The 21,160-nt window shown below is 40.1% G+C and overlaps 1 protein-coding gene across 3 annotated transcripts in view; it reads right to left on the bottom strand.

The window, feature by feature from the left end:
- raraa (retinoic acid receptor, alpha a) overlaps nt 1–21,160 on the bottom strand; it is a 293,848-nt gene that overhangs the window by 12,961 nt on the left and 259,727 nt on the right. For all 3 annotated transcript variants that reach the window (XM_038296756.1, XM_038296757.1, XM_038296754.1), the window contains 2 exons: nt 12,144–12,292; nt 1,819–1,960 (listed from right to left, as the gene is read on the bottom strand). In XM_038296756.1, coding sequence (XP_038152684.1) covers nt 1,819–1,960; nt 12,144–12,292 — 291 coding nt within the window. The remainder of the gene's footprint in view (nt 1–1,818; nt 1,961–12,143; nt 12,293–21,160) is intronic.

Below are 21,160 nucleotides of genomic sequence, written 5' to 3'. Positions count from 1 at the left end.
TGCAATGATGGGAGCAGACGCCTGCTCTTTCACTCTCGGCAGGTGAGAACGTATTCATCACAGGAGCCTGCCAAGCATGGCGACACCCCGACTGTTGCTGCCACTCTTCTGATACATGGCTGCCCTTTTTCCCCGACGCTTAGAGCTGTTTCACGCCAAAGCATCAGTTTCAGGGTTACCTCACATTCTATGCATCAAAAGTCCACGCCTTGCCGAAATACAGAATCTCCCCATCTGTTTACTGCAGATATTTCTAAATATGTTAAATACTGAATCTATAACCAACACAGGTGCAATAACTGGCAAATGGATGAATGGAAAATTAAAAGACATAATGGGTAGATGCAATATGTTAAAGATGAGACAGAAAAAAAATCAATAGCTCTCTACATCTCTTTAGGCTCTTGACGCATAATTTAGCAAATATATAAAAAACGGTTTTGTATTAAACAAACAATCCTGATGCTCTGATGCTGACGCTTTGAAAATCAATAGATAAACAACATAATAGCAGGTTAAGTCCCCAAATGTTTGTTTTTATACATTCAGTGTGAACCTAGGAACCTTTGGCAAACAATCGTTTCTACTGGGACTCGTCTCTGACGGACATATTTCCTGATAAGGAAATCTGGAGCTGAAAATGATGGAACCAGAAATTAGAGGCTATTTTTGCTTATAATGTGAGCCGCAATGAGATAAAAACATATTGCTTGTTGCTCTGTGTAACTGGTTTTACTAAATTTGTAACAATATTACCCCTTTGTAGCATATTTGCTACATTAGTTCATCGTGCTAATGCTAAGTCCTAACATCAATTGAATTCAGTTTATTTCTATAGCGCCTATTCACAACACATGTCATCTCAAGGCGTTTCTCCCCTCCAGTCAAATTGATGTAAAGTTTTCTATCTAAGGAAAACCAGCTGATTGCATCGACTCATTGACTCTTCAGCAATCCCTCACACCAAGCATGCTTGTAGCGACAGTGGAGAGGAAAAACTCCCTTTTAACAGGAAGAAACCTCCAGCAGAACCAGGCTCAGTGTGAGCGGCCATCTGCTGAGGCCGACTGGGGTTCAAGGAGACAGAAGCAGAGATACAAAAGGCCGCCGTCCTGGAAACACACAGCCAGGCAGACGTACGGATGTTTATAGGACTGATTTTCTCCAGGAATCTCTAGTTGTTTTATCTAGTTGTTGTCAATTATTTTGATTAAAACTGAACATAACAAGGATATAAGAATTAGTTTTATTACTGAGCTCTTTATATGTCATTATTGAGCATTAAAACTGTTATTATAAATGTATAATAACCAAGACTAAATTGAAAGAGAAATGAAATTATATCTATTTTCTGCTAAAATAACCTTTTTATCATATTTCTTTATAACACTGATTTGTTGTTAATTGTGGCTGCTAAGCCTGTTGTAATTCTTTTACATAGCTAAATATCTAATTAGTTTTGTGCAACAGTCAAAGTAACAATCTCAACTTAATTTGGGATATACGGAATGGCTAAATATATATTTTCTACATAAATATAAAAAAGCCAGAAATCCATGCAGCAGGAATGTTTTAGTGCAGCTTATTGTCTGATTGCACTGAAAGATACTAATCTCTAAATTAAGCATCAGCATTCACACCTGAATCCCTGCCAAAGTGGATATGTGCAAACACAAACACTGCTTATGCAACCCTGCAAGTGGAGACTATGTAACATTTTCTGCAGCCCAAAGACGCTGCAGGATTAAGCAGCCATGAGGACATCTAGTCCTCGGGCCCCGGCAGCAGATTCTGCGTAAACAACCAGAATGCACTTACACTCTTTAGACATCCCAACTTCCAGGCACTTCTGTAACCGACAATACTGGCAGCGATTCCGGGTGACTTTGTTGATGATGCAGTTCTTCTCCCGGTGACAAGTGTACACCATGTTCTTCTGGATGCTTCGCCTAAAGAATCCCTACAAAACAGAAACACACATGAAAATGGAATTAAAAACAGCAATCAGATTTTTATCACCAGGACTGTTAGCCTTTAACCACCATGCAACATGTAGAACTTATCTGGTGACCTACATAAAGCCACAGTTCAAAGGAAACGACCTATGGAGGAGTTAAGTCCATAAGAGGGCTAATCTGTGACATGCGGTGCGTCCTATTAATGCTAACGTTAAACCTGTGGGGATGTTCAATGGCCCAAGTAGCATTTGCATTTAACCAAACCATTGTTATCTGTCTCACTGATTTCTCCACTTCAAATGCAAAAGACTTAAAATACACAAAGAACAAAAGGCTGTTGGGAAAAAGTGTGAATTGCCAGGAAATATAGGTCTGAGTTTAAAAAGTTTATAATCTTTGAATCAAGGTTGAGAAGAGTTTGTGAAAGAGATAGAGGCTATGTCCAAATAGAGTTGAACTCTGTACCCGCATGGAAACGGACTGTAAAGGTGAAATGGCTGCAGGCTAAAGCAGATGTTATAAATGCTATGTTTAGACCTAAAGCTGCAGAAGCAACTAGTTTACATGCTAAGTCAATGGTTGACACACGTCAAGGCGCAGCAAAAAGGTCCTGCAGGGCGTATTGAGCAGCGGGCGCAGTGCCTCATTGACTTCTGACGCGCTTCAGAAGCAGGGGCTGCTGGAGTTAGGAAAATTGAACTTTTGCTGCTCGATGTGCCACATCACCCAATCAGAGAGAACATCGGCACATGATGTTGCTGCACCAATGCAGGACAGCAGGTCGTCAAACTGGGCTCAGGTTAGATGATGGTAGCGCTGAAAGCGACCCTCGTTGGCTCGGAGTTCCTTGGGTAGATGGTGAAACTCTCCACAAATTGAATCTGCAGCACCCAGGGGCAGTGTGAGGTTAAGGGTCTTTTGCTCAGGGATCAAGAGTGGCAGTCTGTGGGAGTGGGTTTCGAACTTACAACCTCAGGATTCCAAGCTCTGTGCCCTAACCGCTAGGCCAACACTTCCTTTCCAGTCTTCATAGAGGACGGTTTAGTTTTTAGACAGTTAGCTGAGCCCTGAGGCTAACGCTAGCATTTTTCTTGCTGTTTTGATATAAATATTAATCTGGAGAGAAAATTTTGTATAAAAACTTGTTTAACTCTGATTGAAGTTTCTTCCTGTTAAAAGGGAGTTTTTCCTCTCCACTTTTGCTGCAAGGATGATTGGGCAAAGCAAAGATAAGGTAGCTCCGCCCATCGCGCGCCATACCCACTTTTCGACCGCGCAGGTAGATCTGCAAAGATGCTTCAGCCGTGCGTCAGAACTAAACTGGTATAAGCAGCAAAAAAAAAAAAGCAGCAGTCATGTTTTTCTGCTTCTGCTGCGTGCGGTCTGAACGTAGCATTACGCTGCAACAGAAGGAAAGATCTTCACGCCCTTCACGCAGCAGTGAGAAAAAAAGGGAGAGAAGCCCACGTTAGCAAACATTAGCTTAGCTAGATTCTAGCAGCTTTGGAAGATAAAATTAAGAATAACTAAAATTAAGTTGGAAAGCATTTGAGTGTTGGTGTCGACTTAAGGAAACAAAGAGCCACTTTTCATCTCAATAGTTAAGCTAAGTGTCTGCTAATGCTAACTGAAGGTTAGCAATAGCGGAGTTGGCAAACAGCTGGCAGATGGTAAGGAAATAGAGCCAGCAAACAAACAAACAATAATAATTCATAATAAAGTAATAATAAATGAAAATATACTCTACTAAAAATGATCATTTTCAAATATATAATGTTGTTCAGAGCTTTTTGGAAACCAAGAAAATAATATTTTAACTGTGAATTAGCATCGGCTCCACATTCTAACTCCAACAACAGAAATGCAATCATTTTGATTTTATTTTTGATTTTAAGAATTAGGTAAACAAAGCTTCTGGATACAATCAGGCAGTGATTTCCTTTTTTCCCCCCCACATTAATTACATCATTTAATAATATAAAAGATATTTTCTAGCTGTATGAAGCAAAGTGCTACTGAAGGCTTTGGACAATAAAAGTTTTATTGTATTTCCTTTATTTTTGGTCAACTTAGAAATGAATATGAAAGAACATTTTCTAATTTTAGTGACATGTAAAGCATAGAAAGCAGAATAGGCAGGTCACACCTAAAAAAATAAACCCAGCTCATTGGTATCGACCAAAAAAAAAAAAAAAACATATCAGAAGATCTCCTTATGAAAGAGCAGCATTTTAACTAAAGGTTATCATTTTATTCTAAAATACTTATTATAATTAGTATGAAGTTTAAACAAGCATCAACAGTGAAGCATGCAATCTAAATTCTGCAGTCCTTGCTGCCATGTGACGGATAAAATCAGTGCTAATCCCTGTTCCACTGCTGCTTCAACACGTCATGTGTGACAAAAAGATAGAAAAAAAAAGGTTAATGCAAATCAGGCGCCAAGTGGTGCAGAGTAGATGACTTCAATACAGGTCAGTGTCAGGATTGATGTTCTGTTGGGTAGGAGCGGCCCATCCGTTGCTGCTGGATTAGTTGTGCTAGCTGACAGATGGCTGGTAGATATAAGCCTGCCGTTTGTCCTCGTTGGATCACCAGCCTCTTCTCACATCTCCATGTCCTGCACCGCAGAGCGGAAGTGAGCTGAGCCTCCAATCAGTAAAAAAAAAAAAAAAGAGAAGAGGAAATGTGCAGCTTTGTCTCGTTTCTCATTGGACAACGCTTCATCAACTATAGCTCACAATGCTTCTTTCTAAGGTTTCTTTGAGGGAGTTTAAACCCAGAAAGCTTTTAAAGGGTGGTGTGAACAAACAGCACAGCAAAGGACAACTAGGATTGTAGTTTTTCTTTTTGTTTCTGTCTGCTGACGTGAAAGGATTAGTCTTTGGTCTTTGTGTGCGTATCATCTCCTCTTTGATCCCGCAAAGTCCTGACCCTGACCTGTATGTCACGAGGGGATTGACCTGCTCCCTACTGACACCATGAGGCGCAGGTGGCCCCTCAGAGCATCTCCTGATTGGTGCCGCCTCCCCCGCTTTAACCTCCTCCTTTTGGAGTCATTGCTTCCTGCGGCCCTTAAGCCTCTTTTTGCATCAGCGCCTAATCCAACCGGCGACAAGAGCCCTCAGCGGGCCTATCAGCCGCCCTGCAGAGATGGAGGAGCTGTAGCAGTGCAGGGGTGGGGGTGGGTAACCACATATTGGAGATTCCATTTATCATGCGTTTCTCACCTCACCGCCACCTACCTAGGAGTTAGGAGCCATTCTGGGCGTGCTTTGCCTGGCATGTGAGGATGGGCGTTACTAAATGGGAAGCGGAGGAATCCTGTTCCACACGACTTCCACGCTTGTTCCCAGATTAAGAGGGCATCCCCAGCCTCCTGCTGTGACCATGCATGTGAAAACGCTTCCTAACCAACAATGGTACACAAAGAATCTGATGTGGTAAACCTAAGATGTAAAAGATATTTGAAACAATGCGAGGAGATTGGGGTATGGGGGTTATTGAATACCAGGATGCATTGTGGCGTCTGCGACACAAAAACAGAAACATGCGGAGGTGGCTATGCATGTTTGACACTTAAGTGTTAATATCTGCAGGCAAGGGGAAAAAAAAAAATAAAATCTTCATTCCTGGTAAGTATGTGCAGTCGGTGGAACTTTAACAAATGAGAGCAGCAGAACTCGACAGGCACCCCCTCACCCCCCCTGTTTCCCCAGATCGAAGCTGATGCTGCTAACCCTCAACTTACCCCGCTCTCAAATGAGACACTGTATACATTCTCCCGGCTGCCTGTAGTGCTGAATTATTGAACATCCTATACCAAGACATCTCCTCTGAAGTCAGAGACACGGCGAAGGCAGCCTGAAATTTTCAAATTAGCTCTGCGGGTCTGGAGTGGCTCACAGGTAGGAAGAACCAGCTGAAACTGGATGGTGGCGCCCAGACTTTTCTTTGTGTGAGCGATCAGTTAAAATGTCAAATTATTTTCCCTGACAGATAAAAACTGATTCATGTATCGAGATCAGGTGACGTGCCTGCAGCACTACTCCCTCCTATTCGTTAACTAATTTATTAAAGGAAAAGTCCGCTCATATTCCGAATTCAAACTTTGGAAAGTACTTTAAATATGATAATATTACAAACTGTTCAATAAATAATACGTGCTTTTAAATAAGAGTAATTTTCATGTGAATGTGCTTTACTGGAGGCGTCCATGTTTGTCAAAGAACACTACTGCCACCTACTGGTTTGTGACGTCACGGTGCGGTATCGGCTGTTGATCAAGTCCCAGTGCTGTATCTGGTGTTTGTCACAACGCGCTATTATCCAAGTCATCTTGAAAACATTCTTCTTCCAAATGTTGGCTACATATGACGTGTTTTTTCTCTGGCCAGAAGTTCGATGGCAAATCCTCCCTCTCCAAGTTGGCAATCCAACGACGGACCGTGGAGGATCAGAAATCCGAAAGGTGGAATAACTCTTTGTTTTCACTTTTAGCCGATGTATTCCAGCATCCAGCTGCCATGCACGTGGGCATTGTCAGTTTCACTATAGCTCTGGTGAATTTCAATCTTCAATAATTGTTGTTGATTGCAGATGTGTCTAGTAGTTCCCATTGATTTAGCTTGTAAAGCGGGGAGAATGGCGCTAGGCTTACCGCACCGTGACGTCACTGCCGGAAGATGGCAGTAGGGAGGGGTTACTATATTTGGGCAAAAATGGCCGCTCCAAGAATCAGTGATTGCGTTTTATAAATGAAAATTATTACCTATTAATGCTACATTCATTAAATCAACACGAACGTATTAGTTTTAGGCATAGATAATGATCCACTGATTATTCCTTGCTGACCGGACTTTTCCCTTAAGGAATATTTATTTTTTGCTTAAAATTGTTTAAATGTAACGTCTGTGTCAATCTTATCATGTAAAAGGAGGACGGAAATATCAGCCTTAAAAAAACATGAAAACAACTGATTCACCAAAATAAGCAGCAGCATATGACAGTGATCTGCTAGACTAATGTCAAAATAAATGGAATCAGCCTTAAATAAAACTATCGATCAATCGTTAGTTTTTGTTTATTATCGCTTAACTCTTAAAAACCAATAAGTGACATTTCTCAGAATTTAAATCTATCTGGAGAAGCAAATTTCCTATTTCCAGGGGGGGTTGGTGGTTAGAGGCCACTCTGGTTCCCTCACCCTAAATGCTCCTGAGGGATGGTTAAAAGCAGGGGACACATTTTACTGGAACACATGCTAGATTGAACAATGCCCCGTCCACACGAAGTCAAAACGAACACGAAACGCTAATATTTTCCAGAACGTTTGTCGTAAAGACGGAGACGTAAAATAAATGTGATCGACCAAATGAATGCATGAAAACGCTGCAAAATGTATGCCAGGCCTGTAAGTGGCGCTGTGGTGCCAAAGCAAAAATAGGCGACGAAATGTTGGGCATGCGCACTAATATTTATACATGGTTGCCCTGCGGGTCCATTTTCGTGGTTCAGTCAAATTCAGGTGCTGAACTATGTCGTCGATATTGCTCTGTTCTTCCTGGAGATATTCCAGAAGAAGAAGATTCTGTTGTAAGCCCGACAGCAGGGTGAGTAGCATGAGCAGCAACCATTCAACACAGTACGGCGCCATTGTTGTTGTGATACTGTGTCGCGCATGCGTGTTTAGAGGCGACGCTATGACGCATGCGTGTAAGACAAAAAAATGTGGTCAGACCTTAAAGATGGAAACGGCGTTTTAAAATCTTCCCACTCTGAAGGCTTAATAAAAAAAACATCGTTTACAGACCCCCGAAATGCCGGCTTCGTATGGATGAGAGGCTGGTTTGGTGAAAGATTTGTGCGTTTAGGCCAGGGTTTGACTTCATGTGGACGGGGGCCCAAATATAGGGGACTGTGAAAATTCAATCAGTCCTCAATAACAAAACACAGAAAACTCTCCATACGGTCGTTTCGACGCCGACGCATGAAGCTGCTGGAAACCTTTTGAGATCAAAGACTGAGCTTTGATTTTTTTATTTTTTTTTTATAAAGGATGAAAACGAGAGTGAAGAAAGTTCGGCATCAACAAAGGTTTGACTTGCTAAGGAATTTCCTATCAGGATTTTATTGTCCCTAACATCGAGCCCCATTATTTAAAAAAACATACAAAAAAAACCTTAGGTTAAGCTACACTGGTGACAGCAAAAATAAACATAATCAATAAATCGGACCAACTGATCTGTCAGCTGCTCCCCTCTGAACCAATAGGCAGAGCAGGTAGGACACAAACAGGAAGTGAAAATCACTTAAACAGATTCAAATTAAACAGACACACACAGTATGCCATGTAGATTATTATTATTATTATTATTGTAATCTGCATGGCATACAATACAGATACCAGTTAGAATGTAACTCTTTATTACTGTGATATTCGGACCTGCAGCGGGACGAGGAGGGACTGGTTTTTCTGATTCACCGCCTTGGACCCACTGAACCACTGCTGAGAAACACTGAGATGATTGTCTGTGGAAACTTCAGTGATCAAAACAGAAAACGCCTTTTATCACAATAAGGGATTTTACTTTTTAGACTAATAGGATTTATAAAGTTGTTAACTTATTTAACCTCTGTAGAAAAAAAAAATCAGCTTTATCCAGAGAAGTTGCCTGGTCACCATCTTTAGGTCACCTGGCGTTAACCTTTAACCGAAGCAAAATGTGACCTTGTTATGTTTTCACCCCATATAATGTGTTTTTTTTTGGGTGATTGTTTGGATTTTATCTCTCCAAAGATACTACATAAAATAGATCAACTGATACAAGTTTTTACAAAGATCAATGCTGATATTTTGATCTGCTCCACCTTTTTGGAGCAGATATTGCTTCGTCTTCAGCCATTAACATGATAAAAATGACACCAAATGTTACACAGTTCTTAACCCTTTAAAGCCCGTTCCAAGAATAAAACAAAACAGAAAATTACTTTTTTTGGTATGAAGTCCTTATTTGGCCTTTTAACAAAATATGTAAAAAGAAAAAACAGAAAGAAATTTTTGATATTAATAATTTATTACTATGCGATAAGTCAAGGTTATTTTTTGTGTAGTCTTCTGCCCTCTGCTATCAGGTATATCTGATTGTGTACAATAGGATTTGGAGCAAAGTTTTTACCATTAAATTATGCAAAAGGTGTCAGACGCAAAACATTTCAGAAACCGTATGTATCAAATATGATACATTTGGCATTACAGGGTTGATGTAAAAAAACCCAAACATTTAGGAAGAAATTGTGCTAAATACTAAGAATGGATGAAAGCAAAACCTTTTCATCAGTTTAACAAACTGAATAAAGTCAAGAGCAGGGAATTAAATATCACAATAAAAACTAAAATCTACTTTAAAAGGCTAAAACTACCACCTTAAAGGAATAGTACACCCAAAACATGATTAGCCTTCATTTTCTACTCACCCCCATGCTGAACAACACCACTACTTTTTTGATATCTCAAATGCATCTGGAGATCTGGGAGGCTTCTTGCTGTCTGCTGACATTCAAATAATGGAGGTCTATGGTGCCCGAGGCAGAAAGGTCCATAAAAGTCCACAAAAAACGTGTCAATATTCCTCCATACTGCTCGTCCAATGTATTCCAAGTGTCCTGAGTGGATAGCGTCCATAATTTACTCGAAACAAAGTCATTTAGAATGTTTTTAGAGCATAAACAGTAGTGTATAGGATTTCCTGAAAGCGCGCACCTGCGCGTTCAGGATGCTACGGAAACCGGCAGACCAAACCAGATGAAAGTGCGCATTCAGCGTCTGCTCTGCCAATAATGCAAGCGTAGAAGAAGAAATGTGCTGTTTACCTGTGCAAAGAAAGAAACAACGAAAGAAAAATGTCTGAGGACTTCAGTGTTGAGGAAGAGCATGAGTTCTTTGCTGAGCTGAATGCGCACTTTCGTCTGGTTTGGTCTGCCGGCTTCCGTAGCGTCGTGAACGCGCTTTCACAAAATCCTATACACTACTGTTTATGCTCTAAAAACATTCTAAATGACTTCGTTTCGAGTAAATTCTGGACGCTACCCACTCAGGACACTTGGAATACATTGGACGAGCAGTATGGAGGAATATTGACACGTTTTTTGTGGACTTTTATGGACCTTTCTGTCTCGGTCACCATAGACCTCCATTATTTGAATGTCAGCAGACAGCAAGAAGCCTCCCAGATCTCCAGATGCATTTGAGATATCAAAAAAGTACTCCAGAGTGTTGTTCAGCATGGGGGTGAGTAGAAAATGAAGGCTAATCATGTTTTGGGTGTACTATTCCTTTAATTATTTTAAGTTTAGCTTTCTCTCCTTTATTAAACGAATTCAAGATTGCAATTATAAATAGATGAACTACATAGAAAAGCACTGGGAGAGCGCAGAACTCTGCAGAGTTGGTTATGTCGTGACTTCCGCCTTCGGTTAATACCTGACATCACATTGGCTGTTTCTCAATAAGTGTAATTCTGCGTTCTCGTGTACTCGAAAAACATCATCAGCCTCAGCCCTAGTACTGTTCCAATTCACAAGAACATAAAGACCAAGAACGGACAAATTCCCTGGATGTTGTTCTCGCCCCTACATCTTTACCCAGCATGCATCAGAGCAGACTTGTCTATTCTTGAGATTCACAGCTGTCCCAGCATGCACTGCGGCAGCAGCAGCTTCCAGATTAGCGCTCACAGAGCTCAGAGTATTAAGTTAAAAGTTCTCCTTTCTGTTGCGGTTTTTCTATAAAAGTACAATTTAATTTCATTTTAGGTGAGAACATTACCGGTATACTTTTCAGTATCACTATATGGCCCAATAAAGAAAAAAGTTCAGATGTTGAGTGAACCGCGGCCACCCGAGTCCAAACTTTCCTTTCTTTTTCTCAAGAATATAGCTGGCGAGGACACAAGTCCGTACTCGCACTCTTGTGAATTGAGAAACGGACAGAATCCTTCAAAAGATCCAAATGGAGATCTGGATCACCACCGAAACTTCATCATTTCCTGCCAGTGAAAACTCACTACATCTCTAAAAATTCAACCATAACTTTTTTCAGCCATTTTGAAAACAGACAAACCAATAGAGATGAAAACATCGCCTCCTTGGTGAAGGTAATAAAAACTCTCGAACGGGTTCATTTATTAATTTCTATCATAATTCGTGAGATTACAGTATGTCACCCCTAGGGGGCGCACCCACCAGTTGGGGAACCCCTGCCCTAATGAATTGGCCAAGAAAAAAGCTCCAATATGGAAGAATCGGTCTAACTCTGCTGATTTACGGACATTTTTTACACTCCAGCAGGTTAATCAGCTCAGTGGGTACTGATCGTTTCAACCCTTAAATCATTGCAGTTTTGGATGTTTTGTAAACAAACTTTCCAGGCATTGACAGAACCGGAACATGTTTGCTCTAAAATCAAAATCAACAAAAATGGGTTTCTAGATTGCCTTGATTCTAACGCTTTAATCGGGGATCGTTTATCTAAATACACTCACGTCAAAGGAAAAGATCCCTTCTTGTCATCCTTACTTAACCGAGCCCTGGAGGCCAGAGCTGGATCCCACACAGGTTTGAAGATGGAGTTTGAAAGCAGAGATAAAGGGGTCTGTGTGTTCACCTCCAACATGTATGCACACACAGCAACCATCAACTGATAACAGTGCAGATGGGGGTTACGCGGCCTCTGCAACACCTGTGCAACAGGGCTGTATTGATAACAGGCAACCAGTTCGGACACGTCAGCGAAGCCGATACGAGGAGCGAAAAGCTGAAATCCCACACAGATTATATTTCATACGCACGGTGATGATAGACAATCTAGTCTTATGTATGAGTGCTAAAAGAAGCCACAGAGAGCTGCCCAACTTCTACTGATACCCACATGACTAATCCTGTGATAAAAGCTGTTTGCAACTGAGAAAGGGAAAAATCCAAAAAAAAAAGAAAATCAGGATCTAACATTAAACACTGAAAAATCTCAAAAAGGTGTGAAAATCTTAAAGAGGTGGATTTCTTTTTTTCTCCCTCCTCTCTCTTGTGCAAATCACACAAAGGCCATAAGATTGCTGAAACTCTTGCTTGCTTGGCAGATTTGGAGAAAAAAAAAAAAAAAAAGAAGGAAGGCCATGGAAATCTTACCTTGCAGCCTTCACAGGCGCTGACACCATAGTGGTACCCTGAGGACTTGTCCTGGCACACAAAGCAGGGCTTGTAGACGCGGGGCGGAGGGGGAGGCGAGGGCGGGCTTGGCACTATCTCCTCTGAACTGGTGCTCTGGGTCTCTATCGCTGCGGAGAGGAGAGAGTGGAGGTTAGCAGACGCTATCAAGGTGAGCGCCGACAGACGTCGGGCGTTAATCGATAGGAGCAGGATGAACACAATCTCACAAGCGCACAGACAGAGATCTCAAGCAAGCTACGGCAAACAGATACGCCTAAATACATCCAATGCACTAACTTAGAGGCATGGGGTGAACAGGTATTTTGAAAGCTTCCTTATCAGGTGGAAAAATTTTCTTTTATCAAAACCCAGATGGAGTAAATCACTGCAAAAATCATATTAATAGCTCAGGTTATGCATCTGTGCAACCTAAGAATGCAACCCTGGTATCAAAGCTTCAAAGTCGGATTTTTCTCCTCTGATGAGACCTGGAGTTCTGCCTGCGTTTTAGAAATTCAGTGTTTCTTTAAAGCAGCTGCGCTTCAATTGACTGCAGGATCAATCGCAGACATTTTCAAAACAAACAAGGTGTTTGTGTTTGTGTCTGCGTTTCTTTCAGGATTTATTCGCTGCACAGATCAGGTGCAGCAGAAACAACCATCCCCATCAGCTGAAGGTTGCCACGGCGAAGCAAACAACATGTGGTGCAGGGATTATGGAGGACCAAACCCGTCTTCATGTTAGAAGTGTTGGACTCTGACCTCCATGGCCGCTGTGTTATAAAACACTGCTGTTAAATCAATTATAAAATGTGCATTTACACAACACACTGCCAACCCTTGACCAAATAAGACTATAATCCTGCTTTGGCAAATGGTGATGCAGAGCTCGCTTCATTTGCGGAAAATAAAAGCAAAAATCTGGGCGCTTAAAACATTTGAAAAGAAATAAGAAAAAAAAAAAAAAGCCGTCCTCAGAAATCAGCTTTAAAACGAGATTTGTCTCCAGTCAGCATGTCTGTGCTGGCTTCCCCTCTGCCAGCTGTGATTAGTTTAAAGAGATAAAAGGTAGCTGTTCATGCTCCACATGAAGGAGAAACATTTACAATTCAAAGGAAGATTACAGGTTAGAAAAACAAATATTTTCATGCATTCAAAGGGCTTAAAGCAGACATGAAAGATGGGAAAAAACAGGGGAAGATAAATTACACCATTAGAAAGCAAGTTATGGAATCATAAAATTATATAAAGTTGATTGATTTTACCAATCGACAAACATTTCATTCATCAGCGGCCATTTTTTTTTTTTTTTTTACCTTTAGTATTCAGAGGATCTTTCCATAATATTAAAACCTACATTTGAAATTAGCACAGTAATATGTTATAAAAAATGTTCTTGGACGCTGACTGCTAGCTCTCTGTTTTTAGCATAGTCCAGGATTCAGTGGAGGTAGAGACTTTGTGCTGCTGGCAGCGCATCAGGGGCCCAATCAAGGAGATCACCGTCAGTTTATCCAGTTTTTAGATTTACAAACAGAAACACAATAAGTTCACTCTGTATCCTCATCACCATCACACTTTTGTGCACTACAATGGTTTCAGAGAGCCTCTGTAACAGAAACAGACCCACAGCATCCCAGATCCTCTACTGTACTTAACAGTGGGAATGATGCGCTGATTTACAATGATTTTACTGATTTAGTCTCAGAGAATTCAGCAAATTCCAGGGGTTTCTAACCTCTGGTATCGCAGCCGAACAACTGAAACAATTAATCGGATCAATAATCGATTATTCGTCAAACTACTTTAGTAATCGATTAATCGTTAACTGTATAGAGACAGTATAAATGTATAGAGACTTTAATTGTGTATTTAGCTGACAGTGTGACCCACTGAGCAGTATTTTGCCAAAATTGTAAAAAAAAAAAAAAAAAAAAAAATTTAAACATTTTGTATTAATATAAAACTTTAGCTTTATTTTCACCTGGTTTAATTTCATAAAAAAATTTTGGAAGGAATTTTTCCTACCCAATTTTTAATCAATTAATAAAAATAAGAAAATGGACGGATTTATCGATTTGCAAAATAATGTTTAGTTGCAGCCATCATTGGCATGTGGTTGATGGCTGATGGTTACTTTTACATTTACTTAAGTAACTTTTTAACAAAAAATATACTTCTAAGAGTATTTTTTTTTTGCATAATACCTTTTACTTTTATTTGAGTAATATCTTTATAATAATATGTTTTCAGTAAAATGTTTGGCTACTCCATCCACTGTGAGTAACTGTGCTTGTTTTAAGTAAACCTGCTTAATGTTTGTGTCTAAATAAAATAAATGCAAAGGTTTTCCTTTTTGTTCACAAGTTTGAAATATGTGGGTCAAACCGATATACAGTAAGAATTACAAGTAATCTGAACTATGATAGCAATAAACTAATGAGGATCCGTTTCATCACTTTGATTTTGAAATGTTTTTCTTCTGCCTGGATTTGTAATAATCTCCCATCATCAAATATGTTATTCATGTATTTTATTTATTTGATCACAGTCTTTAAAATACCAGAATTTGCACATATTGGTCTAATAGATAATTTTAAATAGATGTTATGATGAGTTACTCAGCACTTGTGTAGCCTTTCGGCGAAATACTTTTTGCTTTTGCTTGTTAAAATATGATAAATTACTACCATTCTTACTTAAGTACATACTGTGGGTATTCTGCAAACCTCTGATGGTTGTCATGGACACCTACTAATCCCAAAATGGCCCTCTCTAATTAAGTTTTTTTTCCATCAGTGAGCTTTGGAGGTTTAAATTTGTTTCACAGCCCAGGGAACTCTGCAAATGCAGGTCCTCATTCACCCTACCGGCCAGTGGGAACAATAAACAGACCTTAGAGGGACATCTTATCCAAAACAGAGAGATCCAGAATTTTGGTAGCATTTTCTGCAAGCTTCAGGTGGTTTTAGAGAAAAAGCACAGGTTTCTCCAAGCAGAAGATGGAGCCAAACGCTGCAGGTTAAAGAGGCATCTGTTGCATTTCATGTTGCATGTAAAGATTTTTTATATGATGAAGGAAAGAAAACCAGACACTGCTGTAAAAACTCCAGAAAGGAAGCAGAATAACTGAATCTTAAAAAGAAGAGCCTATGAAGGGATTTTTGTTATATTATTGTTGCAGCAAAACTCGTTTTGTAAATGGAAATTAGAAAAAAAAGGGCGATCCAGAAACAAACCTTTAAAAATGCCGTTATCAAAAAAGCTTTTGAGTAACTTTGTTATTTCCTTTTATTTTATTCTTTTAGCTGCTTAAAAAAAAAAAACAAATTAAGATTTAGTATTTATTTAAGCACTTTTCCAAATATGAGAATGTGATCCATTAAAGACAATTTGGGAAACATGGAATTTGTCAAACTGAATCTGAAAAACAGAAATTAAAAAATATTTGGGGAGGGAACTCATAAAATGGGTAAAAATAAAAATTTAAAATATAAAATCGACTACGGTAAATTAAAATAAAAAACATTTTATTGTTAAAACATTTTCATTTCATATTGCATTTTTATTTAGAAAAAAAATAAAAAACAGCCTTTTCCTCCCTAATATTAATTTACCAAACATGGTTTGGTTGCAGCAGTGATGGAACAGGGTTCCCTCCGTGGGGCATGAGGAAAAAGGGCAGCGTTACGCTGGTTTCATGATGAGCCGCTGTCGCCCACGCCGCTGGGCGATGCAGTCACTACGTGCCATATTTTCTCATCGACGCAAATCCATTCAGTTCTCTTCACCGCTCCGACGAGCTTAATGCAGACTGATTACATTTCAGCGTGTTTACCAAAGAACGGAAGAACAAACATTGCAACAACAGTGGCATATAAAAACTGCTTAAATGCTTAAATTCAAACACGGCTTACAGACTAACCCAGGCCCATTAAAGAAGTGATCTCTCTCTTTCACAGAATGGACACTCTCTTAATGAGGGCACCCAGTGAAATCTAGGACACAAGGACAAGAGTCTGTGAGGGGGCCGACGACCTGTAATTAAATACAATGGCTGGCTTCTGGAGCCCTGTCAAGCCGAAGCATGGAGCAAAAACAATGGCAGGCCTGTGGACGACGAGAAGCACTGCCAGAGAGGCTCAGCAGAGAGGACAGGGCTACTTAGGCCATCAGCTGCCCTCGCCGGGGCCAAACTCCCATCAACACTAAGCATCACACAAGTCTGCCCATTGTGCCACTCCACAGAAGAAGAGAGGGAAAAAAAAAAGAGGCAATCATACCCAGAGAAACCGAAATGAGTGACTCAGATTTGCCCGAGGAGCTCATTTTGACATTTACACACACAATTGGCACGGTTCTGATCCAGAGACAGAATCACCGCCACTAAAAACGTAAACGGTGTAGAAAAAACGTCTCTGATGGTTTAAAGAGAGGGTGAAACCCAAAGCAGTAATCAAAGAAGAGGCTGAATTCAAGTGTGCAGGCTGGCATGTTGTCAAACCAGTCCCAGCAGTGGGAATAACCAGCACAAGATCATCAGGTGGAACTAGTAAGAACAGAGCCAACATAGACTCGATCACTGCCTTAGATGGGCAGAAGGCCTTTATATGAATTCACCTTCATTACCACAGTCCAACCTTTAGTTTTAGAATATTTAAATAAAAAGTTGCCCCTCTAGTCGTTGCTACAAACTAAATCCATTCTTTAATTGATGCATTACTTGGATAAAAGTTTCCAGGAACTTTTTGTTTGTCATCTATGACTTCCTGTTTCTCTGGCGTATGAGGCGGTAGATGTGTGGGAATATTCACTGATCAAGAAACGCAGACAAAACTCGTCACTTATTGAAGTCTAATAAGACTTATAGTCAGAGCGATCATTGAAAACTGGAACAGGGAAGCATGAAGAGCCACCAGAGGACAGAGATGGAGAGCTGCATGACTACGTTGCAAATACCAGGGCTGCAACTAACGATTATTTTGCAAATTGATTCATCTGTAAATCAGTTTTTCTATTAAACGGTTCCTTAAACAAGACTTTTTATCAAGTTAAAGTAGGTGAAACTAACTAACTCTAGATAGAGCATACTGATGGACAAAATCTTATAGGTTTAATGGAGGATTTTCGCAATTTTTTTTAAAAGACCCGCCCTCTCCACTTCAAAAAACAAAAAAAAAACGAATGCACAAGCACAACCCCGTACCCGCATATTAAAGGTGTGCGAGAGCTTGCACGAGTCCATTCCAGCTCCTGCACACTGTTTAAAAGCTGTTTGCATCACTCATACAAGCTTACTTTCCTAAAGAAGATTTGCAATTTTGTGAAAATACGTAAACATATCCCCAGAATGACTGACAATTAGGACAAAAATTTTGATGATCCAACCAGAAAAAGAAAATCCTCTACTATACCTTTAAATGCAAAATGCTTATGTATGTTTTACAATTTTGGTAAATTTACTGCTCTATGTGGGTCGCTCTGTCAGCTAAAGGCATGTTTTAGAGTCTCTATAGTCCAGTTAATGATTAATCAATTACTAAATTTGTTCAAGATTATTTCAATAATCGATTAATCCGATTCATTGTTTCAATAATAGCAAATATGCGTTTATTTAAAAGCTTGTCAGCAGCGCTACAAGCAGAGACAATACTACTTTGCTTTGATAATCCTAACCCAATGGATTCAAATTCACAGAAAAATAATCTCTAGACAGCTCTACTATGCATGTAAATTAGTTTAGATTAGATTAGATTAGATGAGCTTTATTAATCTCACAGCGATGAAATTCACTGGTCACATATTGGCATAGTACTTAAAGAAGGTGCAAACAAGGAGGAAAAGGTGCATTAGGAAAAAAAATAAAATTAAAATAAAATTATATTAGTTATAATTAAAATAAAAAAAAAAAAAATAATTAAAATCATATTAGTTACTATCTTTAGAAACTGTTTACACTGGGCGAGGGATTGTGCAACTTAAGGGGTTCGCATCCGATTAGAGCCAGTAAATTCAGAACCGCGAAAGTTTTTATTATCGTTGAGAAACTTTGCAATAGTCCGACTTCTGTAAAAACGTGATGTACTAGCAAGAAATGGTTCAAATTATCTTTTAAGTATTTCCCTAAAACCTGATCATATATGTAATCATGACAATAGTAGTACTGATTATTGGTATTGCTGATGATAATTGATGCTGTGATATTAATTTAGTCAATAGTATGTTTATAAGGTTACCCATGAAAATGAAAAGGTAATAAACAGGTTGATGCAATTTTTAAAAATAAGGAGTTCAATTCAATAAAAACAATCCTCCAGTTGTTGTTGAGCACCGTCAGTCATCCAGCCAATCAAAGTCTCCTTTACTCCACCTGCCTTACAGCAGAGACAAATCAAGCCCTGTTGTGAAAACTACAGAAGATTCATCCATCTGTATACGATGGTTCAACGTCAGATGGTCATAAAGGCCGAGCAGACTCTACTAGAGCCGATCGCCTTGCTAAAAGGTACAAAATATTGAGCAATAATCAGTTCAAAATTCCAACTAAATTAGTTTTCTTTCTAGACTGAAGGCTAAATCTCTACATTATTATTAATACCCATTAATGTCAATGAACATCATAATACCTGGAATAATTAATATGCTACGTCATTTTAGCAATTGCAGGCGTCATCGTATGTCATTCTTGTTTTAAATACATAAGGGACATAAGATGGTCCTACTGGCTGTTACCAGCAGGAGTATTCATCTGGTCTTTAACGGATCCCTCGGTAAGCGTGACCATGTTCATCCATCCGTATGCTGGTGAGCTTCCCCCTCGGGTCTTAGCAGCTCGTTGCACTGAGCTCTTCTCAAACTCGAGAGCCAAAGTACCGAAGATTTAATTAGCTTCATGTTAGAGTGTTCTGTAGTGCTGCTCCTTAAACTCACTCTGCGTACATAAGGAGCAGCGAGTGCACTCAGGCCGAGGCCTCCGTAAGCAATTAGCGCAGGGCTAGACTTAAATGGACAAATAAGCACAAGGCAGAAATGAAATCTGTTCTGATGATGAACTACTCAGAGCTGTAACCCTGACAGAAGACAGCCTGGCTAACATCACCACTTCAAAGGCAAGAACCACACAGACACTCAAGCCCACTGGCTATTATCAAGCCTCCAGACACTGGGTTGTCTCAGCTCAGCACAACCGAGCTGTTCTTGGGGTTCAGCTCTAGGTTAGTCCTCTGAGATTTGATTACCTTCATCCCCACTGGTTACTGGCCCTGGCTGTGAAGCATATTAATGAGATTTCGCCATCATTAGAGGAAAGCTAACGACATTAGCGGGCTGGCAGGCTGGACTGTGGCAAAAGAGCTGGAGAGAATGAAGACAGCAGGGATGAAGGGGGGGTGAGGGTCTTCCACTTTGCTGAATCCTACTCATCCGTGTTCCATTGTGTTTCCTGGGTTCCATTAGGTTAACTGGACACACACGCACCATGTGGTGAGCACATGGGAGGACGTACAGAGACGCATTTGTCCTTCCATCCGTTCACTGAAGCATCAGAAAGAAGAGACCAAAAGTCACTGCAGAAGACCGTTCAAGAAACAAGGTGGCTATCCTACGGTTTATTTTTATTTTTAACACAATCAAAATGCCGTTTGAACTCAATAACATAAAACACAACGCAGAAAGAATTGCAAAGTAACAGACAAATGTATTAAATGGCAGTTATAGAAGAATAGTACAGTAGCAGCCCTTCCTAGGCAAACGGTCGCCGAATGGCAGCCCACTGCCTTCCAACTTTTCATTTTCAGTCACAGGACTCTCTGACTCCACCCTTTCAATTAATTACAGGGTCTGACCAGGAGATGACGTTTCTTTTAATGTCCACAAATCATGACAGAAAGAATATTTTAGTACAAGTACTGATGTTTAAAAAGGAATTGTAGGGGACCAGCCAAGGGCCCTTCAAGGGAAGTGGGGAAATTTTGAATGGCTACTACTGTATGTATTATTATGGAGCCTTCTTTAGTCCTAAACAACATCCACAGCTTGCAATCCCTTCAAAACGGTAAGAGTTCCCGTTTTTACATGACCATTAAAGAAGGCTCAGTGTTTTGGGAACCAAGAATACCAGAAAGATCAGGAAGAAAGACAAGGTGATGTTTAAAGTAGGGTGAGGTTCTAATGCAATATCCCTAGTTTTACACCTCATAGACTTACGTTCAAACTATCCTTTGAAATGGATTACGATGTGTCACAGCTAAAAACAATGTATACCTTAACTGAGAGCCCTGATAGAAGAGGATTATTCAGAGAGGCTGTTAGGATTCTGATGGTAACGCAAAAGATACAGCAGAGGTCCACAGCTCAGGTGGACTAAACTAGTCTAAAATATCAATGTCTAAAACTATCAATGAAACCGGATTATTTGCACTACAAGTGCCTTTCTTTCTTTTTAGCATCGACAGGGAAGGTTTTTGTTGATGGAAAGAAGGACTATCCTAAATACAGGCCAGTCCTAAAAGCAAAATCCACCTGACTTCTTAGTCAGACTATCATGTGTTCATCTATCCCATAAAAACCTAATAACAAATAAGTGAAGATTAAGGTTGTAACATCCTGTGGGCAGATCCAGTCTCTCCTTTTTGGGAATGGCATTGTTCTACCGGCTCCCTAAGGCAAAGACCTAAAGCCTCGAGTAGGGCGATGCAAGCTGAGTGCAAAGCATCGGGGATAAAGATCAGCTCCCCGAAGGCTGACGCCATGGCTATTGCCTGGATAAAAGTCGACGAGTTCAAATATCCCAGAATCTTGTTCATAAGTGAAAGGGGAGTGGGAGATTAGCTGAAGGATTGGCGTGGTCGCTGTGCTGAATGGATCTGATCTGTCTACGATCTACCATCATGCAGGATCAGGAAATTTAGGTCACAAGGGTTGCTGGACACTCCCTGAGAGAAGAGCTTGAATATCCGGAAGGAATCTGAGGAGTTGGCTGTTCTGAATGTAAATCCA

Source organism: Cyprinodon tularosa, unplaced genomic scaffold (genome assembly GCF_016077235.1).
Source record: "Cyprinodon tularosa strain WSP-4 unplaced genomic scaffold, ASM1607723v1 ctg377, whole genome shotgun sequence".
Lineage (NCBI taxonomy): Eukaryota > Metazoa > Chordata > Actinopteri > Cyprinodontiformes > Cyprinodontidae > Cyprinodon > Cyprinodon tularosa.
This window is presented reverse-complemented; position numbering and strand designations above follow the sequence as displayed.